General features: G+C 45.3%; 3 protein-coding genes across 6 annotated transcripts; 1 reads left to right on the top strand and 2 right to left on the bottom strand.

Moving 5' to 3' along the window:
- Positions 1 to 3,723: 3,723 nt before the first annotated feature.
- On the bottom strand, positions 3,724 to 6,355 carry tdh2 (L-threonine dehydrogenase 2). The gene is made up of 8 exons (XM_056296456.1): positions 6,166 to 6,355; positions 5,648 to 5,690; positions 5,479 to 5,549; positions 5,135 to 5,284; positions 4,849 to 5,021; positions 4,622 to 4,712; positions 4,262 to 4,531; positions 3,724 to 4,048 (listed from the first exon to the last, which is right to left on the bottom strand). Exons 1-8 carry the CDS (start codon positions 6,353 to 6,355, stop codon positions 3,903 to 3,905), a joined length of 1,134 nt encoding a protein of 377 aa, XP_056152431.1. The 3' UTR covers positions 3,724 to 3,902.
- Positions 6,356 to 7,494: 1,139 nt separating this feature from the next.
- On the bottom strand, positions 7,495 to 17,451 carry zgc:154055 (uncharacterized protein LOC556036 homolog). 2 transcript variants are annotated; one of them, XM_056296227.1, is made up of 11 exons: positions 17,302 to 17,451; positions 16,978 to 17,161; positions 16,013 to 16,124; positions 15,270 to 15,395; positions 13,592 to 13,765; positions 13,214 to 13,431; positions 12,754 to 12,915; positions 12,486 to 12,627; positions 10,284 to 10,504; positions 8,977 to 9,128; positions 7,495 to 7,732 (listed from the first exon to the last, which is right to left on the bottom strand). In XM_056296227.1, exons 2-11 carry the CDS (start codon positions 17,154 to 17,156, stop codon positions 7,632 to 7,634), a joined length of 1,587 nt encoding a protein of 528 aa, XP_056152202.1. In that variant the 5' UTR covers positions 17,157 to 17,161; positions 17,302 to 17,451; the 3' UTR covers positions 7,495 to 7,631. The 2 variants fall into 2 exon arrangements, with proteins under 2 accessions (XP_056152202.1, XP_056152203.1); XM_056296228.1 differs by lacking the exon at positions 8,977 to 9,128 and having other exon boundaries at positions 7,511 to 7,732.
- Positions 17,452 to 18,790: 1,339 nt separating this feature from the next.
- fam167b (family with sequence similarity 167 member B) lies at positions 18,791 to 21,939 on the top strand. Of its 3 annotated transcripts, none has more exons than XR_008811730.1 (3): positions 18,791 to 19,242; positions 20,074 to 20,467; positions 21,924 to 21,939. XR_008811730.1 is itself a non-coding variant. In XM_056296043.1 (2 exons), exons 1-2 carry the CDS (start codon positions 18,931 to 18,933, stop codon positions 20,335 to 20,337), a joined length of 576 nt encoding a protein of 191 aa, XP_056152018.1. In that variant the 5' UTR covers positions 18,811 to 18,930; the 3' UTR covers positions 20,338 to 21,887. The 3 variants fall into 3 exon arrangements, 1 of the variants encoding a protein (XP_056152018.1); XR_008811729.1 differs by lacking the exon at positions 21,924 to 21,939 and adding an exon at positions 20,932 to 21,887; XM_056296043.1 differs by lacking the exon at positions 21,924 to 21,939 and having other exon boundaries at positions 18,811 to 19,242; positions 20,074 to 21,887.
- Positions 21,940 to 27,342: the final 5,403 nt, after the last annotated feature.

Below are 27,342 nucleotides of genomic sequence, written 5' to 3'. Positions count from 1 at the left end.
CCTATGCCTTCCTCAAGACTTCAAAGATGCTTTGATTGTGACTATCTACAAGAAGAAGGGTGAACGAAGCGTTTGTGGAAACCACTGTGGGATCTCACTTCTGTTGAGTGCTGGAAAGGTCCTGGCTAAGATAATATTGAACTGGATAAAGATCCTTTCAGAAGAACTGTTGCCTGAAAGCCAATGTGGTTTCAGATCTGGTAGATCCACTACAGACATGATCTTCACCCTGAGACAACTTCAAGAGAAAGCGACCAAACAGCACCAGCCACTTTACATTGTTTTTGTGGACTTTTCAAAAGCGTTTGACACTGTTGATAGAGAGACACTGGAAAGTGCTTGAAACTTATGGCTTCCCCCAGAAACTGATCAGCATCATCAGACTTTTCCACGATGATATGACAGGGAAAGTATCAATTGGAGGAGACGTCAGCAATGCTTTTAACATCAAGCATGGAGTGAAACAGGGATGTGTGCTTGCACCTACCCTGTTCACGTTGTATCTCGCTGCAGTCCGAGAAACAACGTCAGCCAACGTGAGAGTGGCTTGTACATCAGGACCCAAACAGATAGAAACCTCTACAATCTTGTGAGACTCAAGGCATCTACCAAAACAAGAGAACTCTTTGTTCGAGAGCTTCTCTGTGCAGATGACTCAGCTCTGGTTGCCAATGATCCTGGAGAAATGCAAGAAATAGTACAGCAACCCTCTTTGGACTGAAGATCAACATCTCCAAAACAGAGCTTCTGTACCAGCCTCCCCCTCAGAAAAGTCCCGAAAAAGGTCAGCCCAGCATTTTGGTTAATGGAGCAACTCTGAAGACCACTGAGTGCTTTACCTATCTGGGCAGTGTTGTGACAGATACAAACTCCTCTGACTTAGAAGTGGACAGAAGAATCAAAGCGGCAACAAAACCCTTTGGTGCCCTCCACAAACAACTTTGGTCCCACCATGACATCAGGCTGACAACAAAGATCAAGGTCTACAATACAGCTGTTCTCCCATCTCTATTATACTCCACTGAATGCATGACCCTCTATCGCAAGCACATCAAGAAGCTAACCAGCATACAGCTTTGTCATCTGTGAAAGCTGCTGCAAATCAGATGGGAAGACAAGGTGCCCGTGTTGAAGTATTGAGACGTGCTGGTACTGTCAGCGTTGAAGCCCTAATAACAACCTCCAAGCTCAGATGGACCGGCCACATGAGAAGAATGCCAGACAACCGCCTACCAAAAGAGGTTTTCTATGGGGAAAAAGGAAGCAGGGAGGCCAGAATCTATACTTCAAAGATGTGCTCAAGCGCCATATGAAGATCTGCGGCATAGATGACTCCAGCTGGGAGACAGTGGCCCTGGACAGACGGCGCTCCACAGTAAGGCAATCGAGAACAGCTGTTGAACAAAAGCGACAAGAAGCCTATGATAAGGCCCACAATGCAAGACATAACAGACCAACTCAAACAACTTTCGTCTGTGACAAATGTGGACGATATTGTTGCTCTAATGCGGGCCTGATGGCCCACAGGCGTGCTTGCTGAGCTTAAACTGCATCACAGTCATCATCATTTCGATGGACTGCCAAAGAAGAAACTGACACCAAAATTAACAGTTTAACAACTTTGAATAATATTTGTCAAACAATCTAAAATGGCCGCTGTCCAACACTTGTAAGGACTGCAATGCCTCAGTGGCAGTCATGGTGCGTCTGAAATGGTGTCTGTAACCAGACATGTTGGCAATAATCAAAAATCAAATTTAAACGATTTCTCTGCAATGGAGAATGCTAGGTTTTTTCTAGTATAGAGCAATGAGCTTCGTGAAGGAAATGATGCGACCACATCAAAAATAGTGACATGACGCGCATGGTCACGCACAAATTATGAGCGGTCATGGTCGTTTTTGGTAGATCTTATAACTTTTTTGTGCAATTGATCTAAAATTAGTTTTAAATGCAAATGTATGCAATTTTAAGAGAATTCAGGGAGCGGGAGGTCTGTATCTTTTTTTAATCAAAGTTATTAAGCTTTTAAAATCCAAAACGGTCATAATGACCGTTTTGGTTGTCTATGTGGAATAAGCATTGCGTTGTATTCTGATATAAAAAAATGTGCTTCACACATTACATTACGAAAAAAGCCGCTTACTCCTTCAAGAACTCAAACACAGTTACATTGTTCATCAGCCCTAGTAGAGCATTAATACCAAATAATATCCAAACAATTCTTGCAAAAATTAGGATTACACATTCATAACTTCTTCTCATGTCATGTCAGCTCACCTGGCTTTATTGTACATCACAATCATAATCGATCATTGCCATTATAACCTGAATGCCAAGTTGAGTAAAACCCTGTGAATGATATGACCCATTAGGCCCTCGGGCTTAGTGTATGGCGAGTAATAAAGCATAGTGATACATTCTTGGGCAATGAGAGATTTATTTTTCAAGATGAGATTCAAAGTACACTGCAATGCTTTGTATGCTAACGTACGTTTATCCAATTAATCTGCAATGGAAAATAAGGCTTCAATTTTATTCGTAGGCTATTCATTCATACCCCAAATCACACTGTGAGAAAAGGAGTGATTTTTTTTCTTTTTTTCTTTTAATAGGCCAACTGTGAAATGCTTGGGAAAGAGTAATTGTGGTTGTATACAACGTTTGTTTTGGGGGTTTTTTTTTTGGGCTTTTGTATAAAACACTCGGGAAACATACAGTTTTTGGATCAACTCAAAAATGATAGGGCCAGTTGGACAGAGACTAATTCAGACGAAAACTGCCTTTTAATCTGAGCAAGAAAAAAAAGTGAAACTGACTTCCACAGACATGTCTAAAATATAGAACTGTGATTCAAACATTGTTACCGTTGAAAGATGCTTTTGCAGAGGATGAAATGAACCATTCCAGTATTTCATGGGGGTGTAGATTCAACTTCAAATGGGACAGCCCTGGATACATAATATGATTAAAACCACCCTGTATAAAATCATAGTTATAACCACCAGGAAAACTCTTTATTCCAGATTTTCACATCATTTTGGTCCATACTTTTTGATTGAATTTCCCTGTTGAGTAAATAGGTTTCAGTTTGAAATCAATGTCCTGAAGTAACAAAAACCAAGTTCAAGACATTTATGACAGTCGCTGAAGTGCTCTAGTGTGGCTTTTCTGGATTAAAACCTGCTCCTGGATCGCACTTTAGGAGTGCATCTGGCCCTTATTGTGCTGAACATTTTAACAGGTTGGTGTTATCATAGATGTGCTGTTTACCTTTCAAAACCCATAATGCACAAAGAAAAGTATACAATAGAAGTCATTTTCTCTAGTTTGAGGCAAGAGATCCATTTGCAAAATGGTTTTCAACCCCTTACAACAATTACAATAACAGAAAAGAAAGATAGTAACAACAGGAGAAAATGTTTGACAATGTACAGTTCCCTGAAAAAGAACAAGGCTGCAGTGTGTATTTGTACAAATGTCTGTATGTCTTTTTCATTGTGTGTGTGTGTGTGTGTGTGTGTGTGTGTGTGTGTGTGTGTGTGTGTGTGTGTGTGTGTGTGTGTGTGTGTGTGTGTGTGTGTGTGTGAGTGTGTGTGTGTGTGTGTGCGCACACGTGTGCACGTGTATGGGCATGCATGTATATGCAAACTTTTGTGTGTGTAATGTGTGTTTTGTTTGGCAGTCAACTTCTCAGTGGCCGTTGTATGTTGAGCGGCTCTGGCTGTGGATTCCTACTTTGCAAATTGTCCTTGGTTCACTGGTATATTCCAAGGTCAGAGACGATACTGGTAGACAACTGATGGATCAAAGGAAGATTCACTGTATTGTGCGCAAACACAGGTTGAAGTAGACTTATTGTGTAGAAGATTGGCTGCTCAGTCTGTGTGAAGCAGGCTTTGCTAGCTGGCTGGCAGTCCCTCATTGGTCCTCTTGGTTTGAATGGAGCTGAGCATGTCTGCAACCAGCTCTTCAAGCCCATAGTTTGGTGTCCATCCCCAATCTCTCCTGGCATTGGAGTCATCAAACCTCACCGGCCAGCTGTCGGCTGCAAAAATGGCAAACCAAATTTATATGATTTTAATAAAATATCAACATAATTTAATAATAACAGTTGGCCATGTGTGTATGTATAAATCATTCATAACCATAAAGCCCAGACTCTGTGCTTGTAGATACACTGCCACTACACTTCTTTTTCACTCATCACACCCTATAAAGATGATGCACACCACAGATTCTGATTGCATACAGGACGTACCAATGGTCTGGCGGACAGAGTCAGGATTGTAGGTGATCTTGAGGTGAGGCAGATGCCTGCGGATTTCCTGAGCTACCTCCTCTGGGGTGAAGCTCATGGCAGCAATATTGTAGGTACGCAGAGACAGCTGGCACTCCGGGGCCTGCATGAATTCCACTGTGGCACGGTGGCAGTCGGAGATATGCATCATGGGAAGACGGGTGTCTGAGCGCAGGTAGCACTCGTGGTGACCGGTTCTGAGAGCATCATGGAAGATCTGAACTGCATAGTCTGTATAAAGAGAAACCAGGTGTGTTTAGTCCAGCAATACTAAAGAATCTGTATATGTCCAACAGATATACTATGCCGAGGCAATGATACCTGTTGTTCCTCCCCCCGGTAGTGTATTAGCCGAGATCACACCAGGGTAGCGAAGGCAGCGGAAGTCCAGGCCATATTTATGATGAAGATACTAACAGAAAAGAAGGTAAGGTGGAGACCAAAGCTTGGTATGAATGCTTAAAGGTATTTCGACAGGAGCGTGACAGGAGAGTGTACAGATCCACGAGTACATGTTTGTATGTGAGAGCATTCAGAAATAATCCCACCTCCCCCATCAGTTCCCCATGCACTTTGGACACCCCGTAGATGGTGCGAGGCCTTTGGACACAGAGGTCAGGTGCGGGGTCACGCGGAGAGGAGGGCCCAAATGCACCAATGGTGCTGGGGACAAAAAGCCGTAGGCAGTTTTCCAAAGCCAAATCCAGAACATTATGAAGGCCTAGTTGTAATAGCAGAAAAGTGGAGGGAAGATTTCAACTCAATACGCCACCCTATTAAAGACAAAGTAGTACAAAGTAGTGCAGGGTGTGTGACTGCAATATTTGATTAGACCTGTGATGTTGATCTTGCGAGCCAACGCCACGTTAGCCTCCCCCACCGCACTAAGCAGAGCACTGTAGTGGACCAGCCAAGTGATGCGGTTATTCACAATCAGTTCTCTGAGGTGTTTGTAGTCCAACACATCAGCATATACAAATGGGCCTAATTGACAGATGGAAGGCAATGGGAGATCACTTAAAAACAGGCCTTCTAATGTTTTGAAAAATAAAGCTGTAAGCCGTGCATCCTCTGAACTGTGACATGGACAAGAGTATTACGTGAGTGTGGCAAAACACAGACCTTTTTTTTTTAAAGAGAAAATTGAGTAAATTGAATTTCAAATCACATTTGCATACCACTGCTAAACACATGCGGCGGAGGCTTCTTGATGTCTGACAGGATTACATTCTCTGATCCGTACTGTTTCCTGAGGGATAATACACACATTGTGACATTCCGAACCAAGAATATTTTGAGGGGGGGGGATTTAAAATGCAAGGATCCAGGAGACTCATGCCAACTCACCGCAGTAGCTGTGCAAGACCCACACCTAACTGACCAAGGCCACCTTCATGCAAATAAAAAAGAAAGATTAACGTAAAAATTGCACCTATAGCCAGGCATAATCAATCCCAATGTTTGGAGGCTAGTATGAAAATGAAACAATTTTCTTTTTCTGTGCACCGTGCTTCAACTGGACTGGCGCTCTTTTGTTTTTTTACCACAGCTTTATCTAGAGACAAAAAGTGACTGCGGGCTATTATTCTCTGGCCAGTCACTCGCTGGCTCTTTTATGGCCCCAGCAGCGCTGTCTGCAAGCGGCCTATTGTGAGCAGTGAAAAACGGGAGCCCTTCGGCCGGTGCACAGTGAAAACAACTCGAAAGCCCACAGTGACGACATGTGCGTAATTGCGGCATCCCGCCACTGATGTAACAGCCTTATGAGCGCTCCTTCAGATCCACACCGGATTGATTCTTTAGTGATGCCGACTTGTCCACACGAGAGGGGGAAAAAAAAGAAGAAGAAAAAAGAAGAGAGTCACCTGTGATAAGGACACGGGGGTTGTTGTCCCGGATCGGTGGGGACTGTTCCTGACTGTTCCACCTGCTCGTCCGCGTCGGCGACCATCCGAAGCCACGGACGCACGGACTCCGAACCCGGCTGCAGCAGCCATGGCAGACCGGGCCGAGCAGAGCCGCGGTGGCCACACAGACCCGCATACCCGATTGCATGTCGAGCAGCAGTCCCTGAAAAGTTTAACCAAAGATCATTCCCCGGCCCAGATCATCGACTTCGCCTCCCTCCCTCTCCCCCCTCTCCCCCCTCCTCTCTCTGTCGACCAGAAGATGAAGACGGTCGCTTTAACGATGCAACTCAAGCCCCGCTCCCCGCGTCGCGCTATCATGATTAGCAATACAGACTCCCAACAGACTGCTTCACGAAATACCGACAGAACAAAGTGAAATGGTAAAGGAAAACTTTACCTGTGTGAGCTGGAAAAACAAACAAACAAACAAACAAACAAAAAAACAAACAAAAAAACAAACTTCTACAATGGCAGACCAATGGATGGATGGCCAGTCCTCGCGAGCGGTTCCTACGCGAAGAGTCAAGAACTCGGCAAATTCAATACTTTGCGAGCAACCCTAATTTATGAAAATTGAGCCCATAAAACGGATTTCATGGCATTGAAGTGTTAGAATTAAGAGATTACTACCCCATTGGTCATTGTTTGAGCGCATCGAGCGACCATTGGATAAATAAGCAGGTGTTGAAAGTCATGTTGGGTTATGTGGTTCTTATCAACTTGCAGCGTTGGCCAGGGCTCGTGCGTCCGGACGGAGCAGGACTACAAGCTCCAGTTTGCAAAGCTCCATGTGTGCAAACATGCTGACTAGCTGCTCACAGGGATTTGTATTGTGTAGAGTGTCTAGCTAAGCTTAACAGAGCTCAGGGGTGTGTGAGTATGTACCAGCTTGCTTCCATTGATAATATTTATCAGTGAAAATGCCAAAGACAATGATGACGGTTGCCATTGCTCTGCTAGACAACTGCCAACAGAGTCAAAGTTTGGCAGGCATCTAATAACTAAAAAATGTAAAAAATAATTATATATATATATATATATATATATATATATAAATTAAACTTATATAGCGCTTTTCTAATACTCAAAGTCGCTTTATACATATATATATATATAAATGTGTGTGTGTGTGTGTGTGTGTGTGTGTGTGTGTGTGTGTGTGTGTGTGTGTGTGCAATGAGACCAAACATGTCACAAGTATTCATCAAAACAATTTTTATGAAAACATAAAAAACATAAAACATTACAATAGCATAATACACACTATAGCATGTAGTAAGGAGTTATCAGTATCGCATTTATTCCATTCTATTCTGACAGCCTGCTGTTATCTTCATGCGAGCAAGTCACGGGTCGGTTATCAAGACCAGCCAACCAACAGCTTCGTATCTTCGCCAGTCCACAGTATGGACTATTTCACATCACCTGAGCGTCAACCTGCTCCACTCACGGATCATGTTCCTTATCTCCTCTTGGGCCTGTTCCAAGTGTTGAGCATGTTGAGTCCACCGCAGGAAAAAGCCTGAGGATGAGAAATGGGTCTGAGGTGACAAGAAATACCCTCTCCTTAAAACACAGCATCCATTGTCTCAACTTAAATTTCTAGCATCATCAAAGTCACCAACAATGGTGGCAAACAAAGCAATAACCAAAAAAAAAAAGCATCATACAATGAAATGCCATCATCTTCACCTTCAGAAGCTATCTGATATCATTAACAAATTTACATGGTGTTACAGATGTGAACTGTGAACAGGACGACACGGGATCATTGTCTTACGTTAGTTATTTTTTTGCTAACGTTTGCGAACTTTACTTATTGCTTACATGACATCCTGACTGGACACTTACCACTGATGTTGCAAACTAGATTCTTTTGCACCAGTTCAACAGAGCTAAAAGGTTAGCTTGTCCGAATCACGTTTTTAGCAAACTGACAACCCAGAAAAGCCAGCTGATGCATCAGCAACACTAAGAATCTTTTAGCCAAAGATCTTTTTGTTTGAGCACGTGTTACGGCCACGGGTGTGTCTGTGTCCGTATAGTTGTTTTTGTTTTGTTTTTTTCCCTCCTGTATCCTACCCTCACTCTGACTCTACATTCAGGTATCCGCCAAGTACTCCTCATCGCCTAATCATCCGGTCAACGAATCATCCAATTTTCATCAGCTGTGCAGTCTCCCATTCAAACCCCCACATGTCTTCAGTTCACTGGCTAGCTAGTTTAGTTTGTGTGATTTTCGTTTGTGTGATGTAGCTACTTTGTGTTGATGTCTTTGTTTCTGTAGCTACTTGGTGTTTGTAATGTCTGGCCCGTTTTCATTTAAGTTTTGCATTGTTTAAATCTTGAGTATTTTGGTTATGTTTAGCCTTTAATTTGTTTAGTTCTTTTGGGCAAGGGGATCAAGGTAAGATGCCCATGGGCAAACACCCCATCACGTAGCTTACCTCTGTTAGACACACTAGGTTAGCAGCGGTTGCCACTTTTTGTCTTTTAGGTTTATTGTTTTTCAGCACTGTCAAGGGTGGGTTACTTTTGTTAGTAGTTTATTGTTTTGGCAACTGTTCGGTTCCCTTGTCCTGTCATGGTGTTAATAAATATCTATATTTTATTATATATAAACGTTTGTCTCACTGTACAGTCAAACATGAGACTTGATGCCAGTTTGTGAGTGTGTTAGAAGCCAGGTTCATGAGGTGCTTTACATCTAAAAAAAAAAAAAAAGTAATCTTAAAGGGTAAGAGCAGGTTTAGATCTGCAGCTCACCTCTCCATAGTTGCAGGGACTGGGGATGGACAGAGGGCCAGACTGCCAGCTCAGTGGGCTCATACAGAGGGTTGGAGTAGAAATCTCTCTCCTTGGGCCTCAGCAGGGCCCGGAACAGGCAGCAAGTCTTGTCCTTCACCCCAAACGTGCACCTAGGAATGAAGAGGAGGTTCAGGGGAGGGGTAGAAAGAGAGAAGGAAGATGTAATTAAAAATGAGGGATGTATGGGTTTCAGGGTAGGAGGAAGACAGAAAAAAATAGAACTATGCATGTTAGGACATATCTCTGTGGGAAATTAGTAAAGGTGCTATGAGTAAAATTTTGACTTTATCAGAGCAAAGAAATGATCATCATGCATCGGAGGGTCAGTCTATATCAATTGCAAAATGATAGCTTTGAGGCCACCAGTTGAGGGCACGCTGCCTTTCAGATATCTAATGTCCTTCTGCAAAACTACTAGTGCAGTATGGATAGGGTGTTATGTGCCTGATACAGTTTGTTCTTATTTCTATTATTTATCTTTTATTTCTATTTTTTGTTTCTATTTTCTTATCTTGTTAGTTATTAGAGCGTGAGTGTCTGTAACAGAATCCAATTCCCCCTCGGGGATGAATAAAGTATTCTGATTCTAACACATTCATCTCACACTGCACGTTTCAACATTTCAGTTTGGAGGAGCCAGCTTTGCGATACAGCCCTAAGCCTTTTCATCTGGCTCCAAAAGCAGTATAAATATAATTATCTTTTTGACGGGGTGAAAACGTCACAATCATAAAGTCATAAAAACTGATGCTGAGCAGGCCATGCTGCTGTTGGACAGCAGGTAAACGGTTTTGTCATTAAACATATATCCTTATTTGATGAGTTCTCAATATTATACAGTGTTTTGTAACATGGTGAAACTCATCCGATGAGAGGGTCTAAGGACAGGATGTTATGTTGCTGTAAAGCCCATTGAGGCAAATTGGTAATTTGTGATATTGGGCTATACAAATAAAATTGACTTGACTTGACATTTCTGCAGAATATCTGCATCAGGTAGCTTGCAAAATTGCGAGAGCTTAACTTTAGCCCTGTCACTTGCAGGCAATCTTTGCTCAAGAGAACAGTTGGCCACAATATCGCAATTCCTACTGGTCTTTGTAGCCACTGATGGTGGTTGCCAGACGAACATTTTACTGACTGCACTTTCATAATAATTTACTTAAGTGTTTTGGAATAAACCCTACTCTGTTGTGTTCTGTGTGGCAGCATCTTCCATTTCAAGGACCCCAAGCTCATTCAGGCAATGTGAAAATGTGACTGACCTCTCCTGGTCGTTGTTGCAGAGGAAGGTGCCGTAGCTGGAGGCATAGGCCTCCGTTGCCAGCCTGAGGAGCAGGGCCTCAGAGAAGCCCATGGCTAGCGGGAACTGACGCCACAGCTGCCACACACAGTCTAGCAGCAGCAGATAGACAGGGGCCTCCTGCTGGAGACGGGCATGGGAGTAGGCCGAGTGGGCACATCGGTACTGAAATGGGTGACCAGCCTATAGGACGCATGAACACAAAAAGATGCACATGACATGCTTAAAGATGGAAGAATAAGTCTTTGCCTAACCTTATTTCCGATATTTTCTTTCTATATTACGCCACATTGCACGACAGTTCAGTTATAATTTCTCTAAATGTTAGAAATAACATATTGTCATTGATATGGTGCAAATGATGACACCATTTAAAGTCATCAAGGTCAACTTTTGCTTTGTTTCAAATTCAGTTTTATGTCTCTATATATGTAGAATTCAATTTATTTTCTACCTCTGTCAACTATTTGATTTAATTTGACTCACACAATGCTAGCAATGGGGTGAGATTTGGAAGGTCTAGCAGGGCCAGCTCAAATATAAATGTGGGTTGTTTTTGTGATTTCAGTTTTAGGTGTCTTATTTACTGCCGTTCATAATTCTCTCAGCGCTGTTACATATACTCGTCTGCTAAGTTACCAGCATACTTTCTTTGAAATCACCTTGTTCAAAACTCAAGCTGGAAAGACGCAAAACCTACATATGTATACCTACAAATTTCCAATGCAAAGAAAATTATTAATGCTCATTTTATATAATAACTCTTTAATGCTATTGTTTCCAAAACTGTTCATTTAGCATGCATAGAGCACATGCATACTCACACACACACACACACACACACACACACACACACACACACACACACACACACACACACACACACACACAAGTGCATGTGCATGGACAGTGATTTTTTTTTTTCAGTTTAGATATATGTGTTAGTTTGGATTTATGTGTTCTTGTAGTTCTGGTAGTTTTTGGATATGTATTTTTGGCTTTGTGTTGCACTGCTGTGGGCTGGGGGAAATTATGTTTCGTTTCATTTCCATGTGCGCAAGTGCATGAAATAAAATGACAAAGTGTTTCTGATATCTGATTTCTGACAAACAATGTATAGTATTTTGTCCTGTGCTGGGCTGGGTATCAGCAGGTGCCTCCCAATCATCATCATCAGGTCTAGTATCCTTGGATGGCCCTGACCCTCTCACACCACCCGTCTCTATCCTGCATAGCAGTTGGAAGATCCTCAGATGGACATCCTGTGTTGTCCACAAGCGGATTGATGTAATTTCCTGCAGGCCTTCCCACACATGTCTTTCCACATTTGGGTGACCAAAGCGAGTGTCGCTTGCAAATGCTTCCTTGCTCCTCTAGCAATGACCACAAATCGAACCCTTCGTTCTTAGATAGTGTTTGAGACGGCGGGTATATTGCCATAGAGACACTTCTTTGTAGGGTGCTTCTTCCAGGATACGTTTAGTGTAGCACACAGCATTCTGGTGAAAGCCCCATCAGGTTTGGATTCAAGCCGTTTAGTGAGGGTCCAAGAAGATGATCCATAAGTGAGAACGGACTCAACTGTTGCTCAAAAAAGTTCCCGCTTCAGTTTGTCTGGTAACGTGGACTTCCAGATGATGATAAGTCCCTTAATGGCACCCCAAGCCTTTCCTATTCGAAGCTGCACATCTCTTTCGGTGGATTCGATGTTGCTTCCCAAGTAAATGAATTCCAAGACAGATTTGATGTTATGACCATCTGATGAGGAGATGATTCCTTCTTGGTTGTAGCTGAGGAATTCAGTTTTCCTAGCGTTGATGTGGAGGCCTACTTGTTTCGCTGCATTTTCAAGGCTGTCCAGCAGCGACATATATATATATATATATATTGTGTGTGTGTGTGTGTGTGTGTGTGTGTGTGTGTGTGTGTGTGTGTGTGTGTGTGTGTGTGTGTGTGTGTGTGTGTGTGTGGGCCCTGTGATGGACTGGCGGCCTGTCTGGGGTGTTTCCCGCCTGCCCGCCCAATGACTGCTGTGATAGGCTCCAGCATCCCCCGCGACCCTGAGAGCAGGATAAGCGGTTTGGATAATGGATGGATGGATGTATATAGTATATATATATGCAATCCCAACTGCATCTAACCACATAAACCCTCATTCATTCACCTCTACCCACTCCCTTTCCAGCAGTGCGAGGAAGCCCTCTAGTGTGCGGCACTGTGGGTCCATGATGAGCTGAGCCAAAGTGCTGATGAGCAGTGAGGAGTCCATCCCTTCCGAACCATGAACCAGAACCGAGTGACCATCCCTGGGTAAACACAGACACAACTGTAATTGAACTGTCACAGCAGCATCTTGCAACATGTAGTCATTCTCTTTGACCTCGAAGGCGACTACGCGCTTTGAGAGAAGCCGTCCTGGCTTTGATACCTACCGCTCCACACACTCAACCAGCAGGCCAGCAGTGGACAGGGCAGTTTGGACGTGAGACAGCCACTTAGAGTTCTCCAGTTTACTAAGCCAGCGGTCCATATTGTTGGACTGGTCACCGCAGGCCTCCACCAGCTTAATGAAACTCTCCTGGAGTGCTTTACCTCTACACAAGCGTATACCAACGCACATTTTACACGCACAGCCACACACATGCAGGGAAATGAGAAATGTGAGGAATAACTATGGTGGTGGTAGTGAGGGGTACGTGTGTGTCAACAATACTACAAACATTGAAGAAGAGCACTCACTTTCAAAATTTAGACAGATATACAAACACACACACACACACACACACACACACACACACACACACACACACACACACACACACACACACACACACACACACACACACACACACACACACACACACACACACACACACATATACACACACACACCTTTCCATCTGTCTATGTAGTCTCTTCCAGCCAGTGTAGTTGGATTTGGATTCGAACCCACCCCCTGTCATCCGGGCCTGCTGGGCCTGCTGACTGGAGCGGGTGTCAATGATGTATCCTTTATCTGAGCCGTCAATCACAGCCTGGAGGAGAAGCTCATCCTCCCTGCAGCGCTTCCTGTTGGGCCCCGTGAGAGGCTGACTGCTGCGCATGATAACCTGGGAGATGAGAGATTATTTCTAAATGAGAAGACACGTTATTCCACATACTGCCGCAACGGAGGCGCCTTTTCTTAACTCTTATCTCACCCTCTGAATGCATCCCTCCATCATAGACGTACACACATAACACACATACACAAAAATGCCAACGTCTCACCATGCCGTTCTTCTGGTGGTAGTAGCAGAGGACAGGGAAGCGTCCTCCTTGCCTGAATTTGGCCACTTTCGACAACATGTTGTCATCTATGACCTTAGGCACGATGACAGTAGGTGGGTAGGAAGGACACAGGGTGTAGCTTCTGTTCACATCACTCACCCTCCACCGCTCCTGCTGCAAACAGGAGAGAGAAACAGTGACCAGCCATCCCAGAGGAAGTGAAGAAATATGATTTATAATTGATGTAGAGAAGGGGACACTGTATGATCAAATAATAATAAATGAAATATTAAATGATACATAAATGAACATGGAAAAACAATACTTTTTTATTTTTTGGATTTTCCCCTTTTTCTTCCCAATTGTATTTGGCCAATTACCCCACTCTTTGAGCCGTCCCGGTCACTGCTCCACCCCCTCTGCTGATCCGGGGAGGGCTGCAGACTATCACATGCCTCCTCCTCCTCCTCCTGCTTCTTTTCACCTGACAGTGAGGAGTTTCGCCAGGGGGACGTAGCGCGTGGGAGGATCACGCAATTCCCCCCAGTTCCCCCTCCCCTCTGAACAGGCGCCCCGACTGACCAGAGGAGGCGCAAGTGCAGCGACCAGGACACATACCCACATCCGGCTTCCCACCCACAGACACGGCCAATTGTGTCAGTAGGGACGCCTGACCAAGCAGGAGGTAACACGGGGATTCGAACCGGCGATTCTCGTGTTGGTAGGCAACGGAATAGACCGCTACGCTACCCGGACGCCACAGAAAAACAATACTTTAAAAAAAAAATCTCAGCTGAATAATTCACTTTGACAATGCAATGAATGTATGTTCTGAGAATGACACACCTCCAAAATGTGGCCCCTAGACAGACATGCAGATTTGTCTTTCAGGGTACTCTATCTTGCCCCTGCCAATGTTACCATGCCAACATTAGCAGGGGCGAATCTGTTTCTGGTCGGCAACAATTAAAGCTTTCTACCCATCAAGCCATCAAATTTTATTCATATGGCACATTGTGTGCATTAAAATGCAATGCAATGCACTCGACATTAAGTGAATGTACGCAGACGAAAATAAAGACAAAGAAGAGGACAGACAGGCGAAATGAAAACATCTGGCCAATCAGAGATTCTCGGGAGGGAGATGTCTGGCTCATTTGGAGGTTAATGATCCTAACTCCTCTGGGACATGAACCTGTTTTTTGTTTTTTTTTGTTTTTCCTACAGTACATGAACTAAGAGATGAAGCCATTCTGGGATATAATGACAATCCCTTCGAAGGAATGGGGCGATGATGCTAACTCTGCGTTTTCAGCAGCAGAGGATGTTCTGAATAGTGACCTCTCCATTCTGTCTGCCCCGAGTTTTCCTGTCATATGGCTGCTTGGAACATTGCATGGAATGAGTGTCCCTGTCAGTGTGTGTGTGTGTGTGTGTGTGTGTGTGTGTGTGTGTGTGTGTGTGTGTGTGAGGGGGGGGTGGATGGGTGTGTGGGTGTGTGTGTGCATCCCTGCAAATTTGAACACACACACACACGCACACACACACACTCACACACTAATGCCTTTTTTCTGTGTTAGTGTGGGTGTGCGAGCAAGTACTGTTGTCCATGTGTGCTTATTGTGTGTGTACCTGTGAGAGTGTCAGCGTGCAGTGCATGTTTGTATGTGTTCCTTACCGGGGCCTCCATTTGAGCATGGTACTGTTCCAGGTTTGAGAGACCCCACTGATCTGCTAGGCTGAGATTATGAGGCCTGTAAAAGAATGGATACATCTCTGACACACACTCCAGAGAGGACAGGGCCTGAGGGGGGGGGGGGGGGAGAGAGAGAGAGAGAGAGAGAGAGAGAGAGAGAGAGAGGTGTGAGAAACTGGTGGATGATTATCAGACCAGAAAGAGGAGATGAAGGTGAGGAGGGAATAGTAATGAATATTAAAGAATAGAGGGTCGGATCACATTATGATAATAAATCCAACTTATACAGCGCTTTTCTAACACTCAAAGTCACTTTACAATAAACGGGGTGAAACAAGACAACAGATAAACATAACACAGACATACAGGGGTGGATGGGAAGGGGGGCTACGAGAGGGAGAAGCGGCAGCCACACACGACGCCAGCACTACTCCCCCGCTTAAACAGATACAAAAGGGCAAGAAAAACAAAAACAACTGCACTGTAGATGTTGGGTTTTCTGTAGGGGTTTACTCCCGTAAACACAAATGGCATGCCTTATCCTAATTTTGGCCAGATAATGGTATTTTCAGGAAGTCACAGGGATGCTGGAGCCTATCCCAGCAGTCATTGGACGGCAGGCGGGGAGACACCCCTGGACAGGCTGCCAGGCCATCACAGGATAAGCGGTTTGGATAATGGATGGGTGGATGAATGGTATTATCAGTTTTCATTAGCTACTGTACCTCAATTGACTGGGCAATATTGAGACACTGCTCCATACCAGGGATGTCCAAATGGAGGACACACAGGTCCTTACACTTTATGGTGATGGTCCCTGAGGATGCACCAGGTAGCCTGTGCGCGCGCACACACACACACACACACACACACACGCACACGCACACGCACACGCACACGCACACGCACACACACACACACACACACACACACACACACACACACACACAGAGTTAGGAATGAAATGCAAGACTGTAGACACAATACACTCCATCCTTCACACATGCACCCCCCCCACACACACACACATGCATACCATCCTGAACAGGCCATGTTTTGATTCTAGCACAGCAGAAAACTTGCAACAGGAAAAACAGATGGCAGGGCCGACCCAATCAGCAGGACTGTGCATGTGGGAGGGCAGTTTCCCGTGAAGAACTGGGTGTGTGGCTCCTTATCGGCCCTCCGTGTATTGAGTGGTTTGTATACAGCACTTGGCTACAAGTTGGTGCGATTGTTCACTTCACAAAGCGACGAAGCTTTCGCAAAACAAAGAGAAGCTTTCGCGGTCAAAGCGTTGCAAAGCAGCACAGGCCTCTGTTGACATTTTGTGGGGACGATGGCGAGAGCTACATCTGCATTCATATAAAGCATCTGTAAACATACTTATCTTCTGCACACTCAGCTAGTAGAGCAACACACGGCAGACAGCACACTTAGAAACTCCGATTATGTCTAACCTTTTACTCTGGCCTGAACTAGAGAAGAAGCTGGAATACCCCAAAATGTTTTCCACACTGGTCAGAAAGATTTGAGGGGAAACAGTAGTTAGACACACATCCATTATATGGAACAGAGGTGGCGTTAATGTCAATTAGTGGCATTATTCTAGTATATGCCACCGTGATGTGTTTGCCAAGCATGACTGGTTGGGTCATGCTTGGCTGCTCAACTTCTGGTTGCCACCTACCTTTTCTCGATGGCATCGATGTTTCTGAGCAGCAAGAGGAACTGCCGGTCGGTCTCCCTGTCGGAAAAAAGCAGGTGGTGTCCGGTGACACACAGAGTCCCTTTGGTGGGCGGATGAAACGGCCGCCGTAGCACCACATCCTCCACGTTGGCGGTCTTAATGTGGTCCGAAAGCTCCATCCGACCTACGGGCGAGAGATCAAACCGCTTCGGAGACGCTTACGGAAAGTGTCTCGCCATCGAGCAAGTGCAAAGGGAAACCCACTCTAGAGCCTCTCCAGTAGACCAGCTTTCTAAACGCTAGAAAGAAAACGAGAGCTCTTACCGTCACTTCGCTGGTGAGCGGACCTCTCTTGTTTATTTGACGAGAAAGGGACCTTGGAAATAGACGCGGCTTCACTTTTTATTTCTCTGCTCGACACCAGTTGTCGCGTACCTCTCGCACACACCCGAGTGCCTTTACACCGCGGGTCGCTCTGAGAACGTGAAAGTGTCTTGTAGCAACAAAACGAGGAAGTGGACGTTTCCTGAGAGCGCGAGCGAGATTTCACACGCTCGCTGCCTCGGGACTGTTAACGACCAGACATCACTCAAGCCGAGACAGTTTTGTTTGCATAGGCCATTATCGCCAATTACAAATTTGCCTCAGCGGGCTTTATAGTGACACAACATCCTGCCCTTAGACCCTCGCATGGGGATAATGAACGACTCCCTAATAAAATAAAACAAAACCCTTTAACAGGGGGGGGGATTCAACGGACAGCTGACACCATGGCGCGCGCGCGCTACAAGGTCAAGTCAAGTCAATTTTATTTGTATAGTCCAGGTGTAAAATTAATCTGAGTAGGGATAAACAACAATTTTAATTTTACAATTGTGTAGTAGACCCCCCCCCACCACCACCAACACCACCACCACCAACCCAAGCCGCACCATACTCATTCAAACTCTCTTGTTGCTTGCTGTATGAATAAAGACCACTAGATGGCATCATGCCATTGTTCAAATCTGGCTGCCGGAGTTTTATGTTATGGCTGATAATAATTTCACCGACTTTCAGAGAAACGATAGAAGAAATAACAAATCAGACCTATAATATACTAATTAACTCCACCCACTTATTACAAATGACCCAACACGCTCAAAAAGGCGTACAGTTGACAGAATCCAATATAAACGTAACATGTAGGCTCTTCAAAGCAACGAATTGTCCTTTTGATTGTCATAATGGCAGACAATACTTTTACCTTGCCTACGGTTAAGCGTTTTAAAGAGTACTACCTGTAAGTAGTGATTGATAGTGGACGTGTAAGCTTTTACATTGCTAATAACCTTTTCATAATTTGTATATAATCATTAATAACAGACTTAGAAAGCTGAAGGATAACCCCTGACTGGTTAAGGCTGGGGCAAATTAGATTCACATTAAAAGAAATAAAAGGAAAGAATGCGCTATTCTCATTTTTACTTTGTCTGGTTTTATTTCTTTTGTAGAGCACTTGTTAAGAAAAGTGCTATATAAGTAAAGTGTATTGTTATATATCATATATAGTTATATAATCATCATTCCAAGCTGTGTTAATGAAATATTTACCAATATTTGTGTGTTAACGAGTGTTGTGAGAGCTTATAAGCGCCCTATTACTCACTTATTGATCACTGTGCAGGTGCTCATTGTGAAGCGTCACCAAATTTCGTTGCACTTTTTTTTAAGATAAAATCAAGACGACCTGATGAAACGTGTTTCACAAATGAAACAGGAAGTGATTAGTTCTTTGGAATAGTTCAGCGCGACCTTTATCCAAAACGCCATAAATTCTCGGGTCCCTCTCGCAGTCTGGCATATGGGCGGTCACTACTCGGCCTTATCCCCCTATAAAGAAGGTAAGGATCGGGCTCCTCGCTCCAGTCGTGCGGACGCTGCGCTGCTTTGCCGCAAAGCCGTTCGGCGCCGATGGAGTTCAAGGAGTACTGCGAGGGCGACGACGCGGACGGCACGGAGGACCTGGACAGCGTCAAGGCGCTCACGGAGAAACTCAAGCTGCAGACCCGCAGACCGTCCTACCTGGAATGGCAGGAGCGGCTGCAGAGCGAGCCCTGGAAGGAGGGCGCAGACGGTGCGGAAGACGGGCCAGATGCCCCGGTGGGGAAAGGCGCCGCTGACGTGCCCGCATCTCTTAGGAAGGAGAACACCGAGGTGGTGGTGCGCAACATCTGCGGCTTTGATACCATCGACGATGCCTTGGAGTTTCTTCGCAAAGAGCTGGTGAGTTGCTGCACCGCAGAGCTTCGCAGCCCTCCGGGGGAGGCATGCAAGATTTAAACGATAGTCAGCTCATTTCATGTGATGCATGAAAAAGCGTTTGAGAGCTGCAAGATGTTCGAAATTTAAAAAAAAAAACTTTGAAACTTTTAATGTTTAGGGTCAAGACAACTCCCATAGAGTTTAAAGCAACCCACAATTATCCAGTTTGAAATATTGGTCCAATTTGTGTGCCATTGTTTTCACCTCTTTATCAGTATATAAATGACAAACACATCCTCTCTGTAAACCGCACCAGATATCTGACGAACTTTGACCTTTTACGCATGTGAAAGATGATGTGTTAACCCTGAACAACATGCTTTCGCTTTGCCCCAAAATGTGAATATGGATATTTTTGGAGCTCAGAGGGACTATTTGTGTAATTTGTTCGTGTCTCATTCTTATTACGTTGTAAGAACAACGACATTGTATTGCAAATCATCCATGTTCGGCTTTTGTCTGCTATCCTGCTTGCAATGCTTGCATACTGAAGAACCAGTTATCAGTGCTCACCTGTGGTGTTTTGGTTTTCATGCATGCATGGCTTAACGGATGGCATGCCTGTCTCGGCGCAGTTCTCACATGAGTTTCTCACAACTCAATTCTCCCGTAACAGTTTGTGAAACAATAAATGCGCACAGCCTTGGACTTGCACCCTGTATTTGCATAATCTAAGAACAAATACAAAGAATTTAACAAGACAGTAATTAGTCCGAAAAGCACTTTTTGGCAATTCCTTGATCCTCGCTCTCGTCTAACTTCCCCTTGCTCTCCTCATTCCTCCATGACCAGAGAGAAATGCAGGTCCAGGACAACCGTCTGGCCCGCCAGCTCATCCGTCTTCGGGGGGAGATCCACCGTCTGAAAGTGGAGCAGGTGTGCCACCGCCACAAGGAGATGCTCGACGACGCCACATACGAGCTGGAGGAGTGTGGCGAGGAGTCGGACCTGCTTTGTGACATCCCCATGAAGGCCGCCTTCGCCCTGTCAACCCCCCTCAAGCACCTGGGCCTCACCAAGATGAACATCAACTCTAGACGTTTCTCTCTTTGTTAAAGCCACTGTCCCCCGTATATCTTGTTGAGTAATATCTGTGATTGCCCTGCTGGACTAACAGAGTTATATCCATGTCGGGATGTGTTTTGATGTAAGAGAGTACCAATGGCTGCCAGCGCTTCGTTTAATGGTAAGACATGCAAAGGACTACTTTGATGTGCATCCTCTTAAGGTGTGTATGAGGAAAGACCTGTGTTGGGCCTTGTAAGAGCACTCACCTATGACACAGACACACCTTTTCTACAGTACCTGACCTGAGCTGGTGTCATGTTGTCAGTTCTTTGCACAGTGTAGATAGCGATGGGTGCATAGATAATGGGTTTGGTGTTGACTGAGCTATGAAGGGGATTGTCGCAGTGATTGATAGGGCATTTGCCGTTGTAAAACCAAAGTTTAAAAAAAAAACATGTGCTCAGGAAGTGTCCCGGTATTCAGGAAGGGAGTCTATCTTCTCATAATGAAAGACGGGGCCACAGGGCCGAAAAAATTACTTTGTTAACTTCAACGAGACAAAATGGTCTCCTCAGGGAGCCCACACTTCCAGCATGAAAGAAGTACTTGTTTTGTTTTGTTTTTCCTATTTTATTTTTGCAGATGGATAGACAGATAATATAATGTGACACATTAAGGAGACCTCTGAATGTGTGAAGGTGCCCATGGGGATCAAATGAGATGAGGATACTGTTCACCGCCCCCCCCCCCCCCGTGTTCTTATCTGGTGTGGTGTGGTCTGGCACGGTGCCCAACAACATTCCCACAGGAAGTGGGTAATCATGCTCCAACATTCTCACACCTCTTCACAGAACCAAAATAACAGTCATCTCGAGGCAGACACTACTGCAATCATATAGGGCTTAATAAGGGGCAACACCCCTTATGTCTAATTTTCCACTGAAAGCTTCAGATGTTGCTGAGCAAAGACTCCATATTTGCTGAGCAGCTCAAAGCCACCAGCCGTAGAGTATCGCACCGTACTATATTCCTAAAATATATATCTTTTTTTTTTTTTGGTGCAACTGAGAAAAAGCGAGAAGCTTTAGATATATTTGCTGAAGCACCCGAAAAGTAGGGGGAGCTCTGTCACAAAAATCAATGACCGGACTAGTTTGCAAGTAGCTGAGCCATTCTGATGAGTTTATCTAGAGCGTGCCTACGGGACAACCCCATTGTGTTGCAGGGTGGCTTTGTTCCCATTGTCAGCTAGTATCTACCCTGCTGAAGTGCCTTTGAGCATGAAACTGAACCCGTGCAGATGTGTCACTCACCCTGACCCTCCTCTAAGCTCCATGGGCCAAAAAAAAAATTCCCAAGGAGATACAGAGGGTCACAAAATGATCTGATGAAACTGTTTTAGCAAAGATACTTTGAAACTAATGTTGTCATCGCTCTAATACGGTCACAAAAACAACACAAGACAGTGCCAACAGCCTTTAGAAGTAATTTTCTTTTTCTTTTACTAACATGTGTAAATAAAGTTGCCAATAATGGTTGTTGATGAATGTTTAAAGATAAACATTGTGTTCTGTTGATAAATGTTTGTTATAAACATATGTGTTCAACTTTGTGTGCATCTGTCTGTCTAACAGTGTCTGTCTTATCTGGGCTATGTGCCCACAACACCTCACCTATGGCTCAGCCAGGTAACCCAGATAGCAAAATTGCTGTGGCCCAGACCCATCCCACACCTGACACTTTCATCCGGCCCACATACTGCGTGGAATAATGGCACGTGGGTGGTCCACTCCTGTTGGCCAGATCTGGGCCATAATCAAGCCATAGCAATGCTGCTTGTGCCACATATTTGGGTCAAAGGTGGCCCATATTTGTTTTGTCATATTTGGGCCATATTCACCATTTACCACACGGGCCACTTCAGGGTCACATCCAGATTAAATGTTGCCGAGATCACCGCATCTTTGCCAAAAATGGCCCACATTTGATTTGGCATATTTGGGCCATATTTGTGACTGTTAGGATATGCTCCAGTATCCTCACATCCATTTTGTAAGGGCTAGAAGAAGGCCATCAGTGCCGCATCATTGCCTGGAGTGGCCCACATCCGGATGCTATCTGGGAACCTTATTTTGAAATTAGGTCATGAAGACATCCACCAGAATGGTTTCCTTTGCCCGCCCATCATCTGGTTCCTCACCTGGATGACGTATCCAATTAAATGAGCAGGGGCCTTGAGGGATGTGGAGAACCACAACTGTTGCAAGACATAATTAGTCTTAACGAGAAACCAAATAGGTCCCATCAAAATGTGAAATGGGAGCGCGTCAAGGAGGCAATGTGATATACTTAAGCATGTGGATGATGTCATGTATGACGTGAGACGCCACGCCAATAGCGAAGAAAATCGAATCCAGTGTTATGAATGGTATTACTCGGATGATGGCCCCAGGGGACAATTCTTTAGAGACTCTCTTCACCACGGCGACAAATGTTTCCGAGGCCTCTTTGCTCTGCCCTGCTGGTAAGAGAGTTTCCTCTTACCTGAGTCATATTTCACCATATGAACAACTGATGATCAAGCTGTCCCTGTCTCTCGTGTCCTAGCTGTCCCTTCTAAACTGAGATAAACTTTCTTAATGAGTATAAATGATTCTTGAAACGAGATGATAAAATATTTCCGTGACATTTCAGGACTGCCAGGCTGATGAACAGATAAGCAGTTTTCCGCTGTGTATTGAGACTGAGGTAAACGGCCACTGTTAACACCGATCATCTGTGGAGCCTAAAGCTAAAGGGTGTGGGAGGCCACCTCCTACATGCTGACCTTCATCCCCTATCAAGATCCTCCGCTCCAAACCAACAAAACTTTAGACACATCAGTTCCTCCAGCTTAACACTGTAAAACTGCAGCAAACACGTATACGTGTCGTGTGACTGCAACATGGTTCAAACTCGAGCACAAGATGGACTGTCAAGGTCAAGCTAAACTTTGTCATCCCAGATAGGGAAATGCGAGTAGTTAAGGTGCAGAATTACATAAAACAGGGGTGTCCAAGTAGCATAGCGGTCTATTCCGATGCCTACCAACACAAGGATCGCTGGTTCGAATCCCCGTGTTACCTCCGGCTTGGTCGGGCATCCCTATAGACACAATTGGCCGTGTCTGCGGGTGGGGAAGCCGGATGTGGCTATGTGTCCTGGACTTTGTCCAGCTGCACTAGCGCCTCCTCTGGTCGGTTGAGGTGCCTGTTCATGGGGAAGGGGGAACTTGGGGGAATAGCGTGATCCCCGCCCACGCACTACGTCCCCCTGGCGAAACTCCTCACTGTCAGGTGGAAAGAAGCATCTGGTGACTCCACATGTATCGGAGGAGGCATGTGGTAGTCTGCAGCCCTCCCCGGATCGGCAGAGGGGGTGGAGCAGTGACCGGAAAGGCTCGGAAGAGTGGGGTATTTGGCAGGATACAATTGGGGAGGGGAAAAAGGGGGGGGTACATAAAACAGTCCTAAAAACAGATAAAAATACAAATATATAATATTGTAACGATCACGGATGAATAGACTCGGTAGCCCTTGGCTAACGGGTCGGACCCTTTAGTCGACTGGTTAACGCAGTCGCCCGCGGTGCGGGAGACATGAGTTCGCGTCCTGGCTGTGACGGTCCGGCCGGGGACGCCCTTTCCGAAAAAAGGGGGCAATGTAACGATCACGGATGAATACGCTCGATAGCCCTCGGCTAACGGGTTAGGTGACGGGTTAACATAGTCGCCCGTGGTGCGGGAGACACGGGTTCGCGTCCCGGCTGTGGCGGTTCCCGGGTTGCCCCCCTAGTTCGCTACAATATGCAGTCCCCCCGTGCCCGTTTCAGTCAATATAAGCAAGAAGATTGTCGATTAGCATGGCGCTCAACTTCATTAGCAGTCCACAGTCTTTTTTTCGCTGTCCCCTTTTCTCCCCAATTGTATTTGGCCAATTACCCCACTCTCCCGTGCCGCCCCGGTCGCTGCTCCACCCCCTCTGCCGATCCGGGGAGGGCTGCAGACTACCACATGTCTCCTCCGGTACATGTGGGGTCACCAGCTGCTTCTTTTCACATGACAGTGAGGCGTTTCACCATGGGGACGTAGCGCGTGGGAGGATCACGCTATTTCCCCCGCCCCGGTGCCTCCTCCCCCCTGAACAGGCGCCCCGACCGACCAGAGGAGGCGCTAGTGCAGCAACTAGGATGCTTACCCACATCCTGCTTCCCACCGGCAGACACGGCCAGTTGTGTCTGTTGGGACTCCCGACCAAGCCGGAGGTAACACGGAGCAGTCCTCAGTCTTTTAAAGGTCCTCTCAAAGGAACCAGCGAATAAACCGGACAAAAAAAGATAATTTTTCTTACATTCTTTTTATTCTAAACAGCGCATATGACAGATGAGGCATGGTTCTGGTGTTGGTTTGGGGGTAGGTAGAGTCAGGGGCTTTTTTGTGTGTGAAACAAGCATCCTTTAATTACCCACTCACGGCAAGTTCAAATGCACTCTCTGCAAAAATGTGCAAAGTAGTTTTGACACCAAGAGCAGAACATGCCTAATTTCTGTTGTCGTTCTTCCTTTCAGTAAAATCAAAAGACCCTTTTTTTCTCTTATGCTTAGGGAGAATAATGTGAAAATTGTCAGAGAGGCTTCTCCATAGTGAGAGGAGCTGCATTTTAAATCAAGCCGCACATCTGATTTACACCTCACATTCTCACACCATCGTTGCATTTTCAGAAGACGCTCCCTGTTCGCTGTCACATAAGCAGCGTTAAACCTTTCAGTGTTTTCTAGAGCCAATTAACCTCAGCGAGGAGGCAGAAATGCAAGTGGCGTTTTATTTCCATGGCAAGGGTATCAAGCGTGTGTTCACGCTGCTGTACAAAACTCACCAGGGTTTTCTAAAAGCACACAATAACACAATGAAACCACAGATGTGGTTTCATGTTCTTTTTTTCTTTTCTTTTTTTTTTTATTCAAGCCACCCAAACAAATGTGTGCAGGATAAAAGCTTTTGCGATAACCGTCTTCTTACTGCTCATTTTGCGACTTATTACACCGATTCAGAAGTGTCATTGATGCCATTGGGTGTATTCTGCTCTGCGGCATCATATGTGCAAATAAGCAATTGACAAACATGACGATACTCCCGAAACCAACCCGCACCTGCATTGCTAAGCAGAGAGTGGAGGTGTTGGAAAGTTTTGCCCTCAGTGATGCTGTCTCAGTTAGCTTCGATAGCAAAATGTGATTTCCAACCACATTTGGAATGACTAACGAGTGCAGCTGAGTAAAGGGGAGGGAATACCCTGACGCCCTTGTGTGGCCTTCGTTCTGCCAATAGCTGATGTCACTGTTGGTGCTAATCCTCCATGCACATGTCAACTGCAAGTGCTCCTCATTACCGATATGGTATATGAGATCAGTATGATTAAGAGCATGCCTTTTTTAAAGGAATATTTTCTGAACATCGTTCTCCTTCATTGAAACTACCTCTACCGATGGGAACGAATACTATGCCGCGGCTACCGCTTCCTGAACTGATTTCCTTTGTTCTTGCTGGATGGAAAAAGAGACAGCTTGGGTGGTTTTACACAGAGTTTAGAATTAATTCATGCTGCGGTAACCTGAGCTGTGGTAGTAGACAGTATAAGCACCCATTTCTCATGTGCTTCCTGCACTGTTTGGACTGGCTTCCTGTCAGTGCATGCTCTGAAGATGTAGCCTGTCACCACAAGAGACGCAGTCAGCGGAAGATTTCTCTGCTAGGTAACAGACATGAGGCAGAGGCCCGAGAGCATGTGAGAAACTTCTTGAAAGGCTTGTTAATTCATGTCTTTTGCCTGCCTGGGCTTCCTTCCATTTCGGGGGCCAAGAATGGTTTTGGTGTGGCCAATTCTTACCTACATCAGTGGCTCTCGGATAAGGGTGCATGGTTTTGGACAGCTGCAATACAGAGAGAGAGAGAGAGAGAGAGAGAGAGAGAGAGAGAGAGAGAGAGAGAGAGAGAGAGAGAGAGAGAGAGAGAGAGAGAGAGAGAGAGAGAGAGAGAGAGAGAGAGAATGTGATCATCTTTCACACTCACCATACAAAGTGGGCCGCGCTCTGTTGCTAGGCGATACAAAGCAAGAGAGAGTGAGAGAGAGAGTACTGATACATGAATTCCTTTGAAATTCATACACGCACACACACACACACACACACACACACACACACACACACACAAACACACACACCGATCAGCCAAAACATTAAAACCACTGATCGGTAAGTGAATAACATGTATTATCTCATTACAGTGGCAACTTTCAAGGGGTGGGATATATTAGGCAGCAAGTGAACAGTCAGTTCTTGAAGTCGATGTGTTGGAAGCAGGAAAAATGGGCAAGCATAAGGATCTGAGCGACTTTGACAAGGGCCAAATTGTGATGGCTAGACGATTGGGTCAGAGCATCTCCAAAACGGCAGGTCTTGCGGGATGTTCCCGGTATACAGTGGTCAGTACCTACCAGAAGTGGTCCAAGGAAGAACAACTGGTGAACCGGTGACAGGGTCATGGGCGCCCAAGTCTCACTGATATACTTGGGAAGCGAAGGCTAGTTCATCTGGTCCGATCCTACAGAAGAGCTACTGTAGCTCAAATTGCAGAAAAATTAATGCTGGCTATGATAGACAGGTGTAGGGCTGCGTAGCTGCAGACCCGTCAGAGTGCCCATGATGACCCCTGTCCACCGCCGAAAACACCTACAATGTGCACATGAGCATCAGAACTGGACCATGGCGCAATGGAAGGATGTGGCCTGGTCTGATGAATCACGGTTTCTTTTACATCATGTGGACAGCCAGGTACATGTGCATCATTTACCTGAGGAAGAGATGGTACCAGGATGCACTATGGGAAGAAGGCAAGCCAGCGGTGATGATGCAGTGTGATGCTCTGGGCAATGTTCTGCTGAGAAACCTTGGGTCCTGGTATTCATGTGGATGTTGCTTTGACACGTACCACCTATCTAAACATTGTTGCACACTGGG

Source organism: Lampris incognitus, chromosome 16 (assembly GCF_029633865.1).
Source record: "Lampris incognitus isolate fLamInc1 chromosome 16, fLamInc1.hap2, whole genome shotgun sequence".
NCBI lineage: Eukaryota > Metazoa > Chordata > Actinopteri > Lampriformes > Lampridae > Lampris > Lampris incognitus.
This window is presented reverse-complemented; position numbering and strand designations above follow the sequence as displayed.

Bases quoted from the DNA above. Each gene is read 5' to 3' on its own strand.
- tdh2 (XM_056296456.1), bottom strand. From the start codon at position 6,355: ATGCAATCGGGTATGCGGGTCTGTGTGGCCACCGCGGCTCTGCTCGGC. The intron at 5,691-6,165 runs GTGACTCTCTTC...ATTTGCATGAAG, and splicing joins CCCCCGTGTCCTTATCACAG to GTGGCCTTGGTCAGTTAGGT. The intron at 5,285-5,478 runs GTATGCAAATGT...TCTGTCAATTAG, and splicing joins GCCGCATGTGTTTAGCAGTG to GCCCATTTGTATATGCTGAT.
- zgc:154055 (XM_056296227.1), bottom strand. From the start codon at position 17,156: ATGGAGCTTTCGGACCACATTAAGACCGCCAACGTGGAGGATGTGGTG. The intron at 15,396-16,012 runs GTACAGTAGCTA...CCCCCCCCTCAG, and splicing joins ATATTGCCCAGTCAATTGAG to GCCCTGTCCTCTCTGGAGTG. The intron at 12,628-12,753 runs GTAGGTATCAAA...GTGTTTACCCAG, and splicing joins CTGGTTGAGTGTGTGGAGCG to GGATGGTCACTCGGTTCTGG.
- fam167b (XM_056296043.1), top strand. From the start codon at position 18,931: ATGGAGTTCAAGGAGTACTGCGAGGGCGACGACGCGGACGGCACGGAG. The intron at 19,243-20,073 runs GTGAGTTGCTGC...CTCCATGACCAG, and splicing joins AGTTTCTTCGCAAAGAGCTG to AGAGAAATGCAGGTCCAGGA.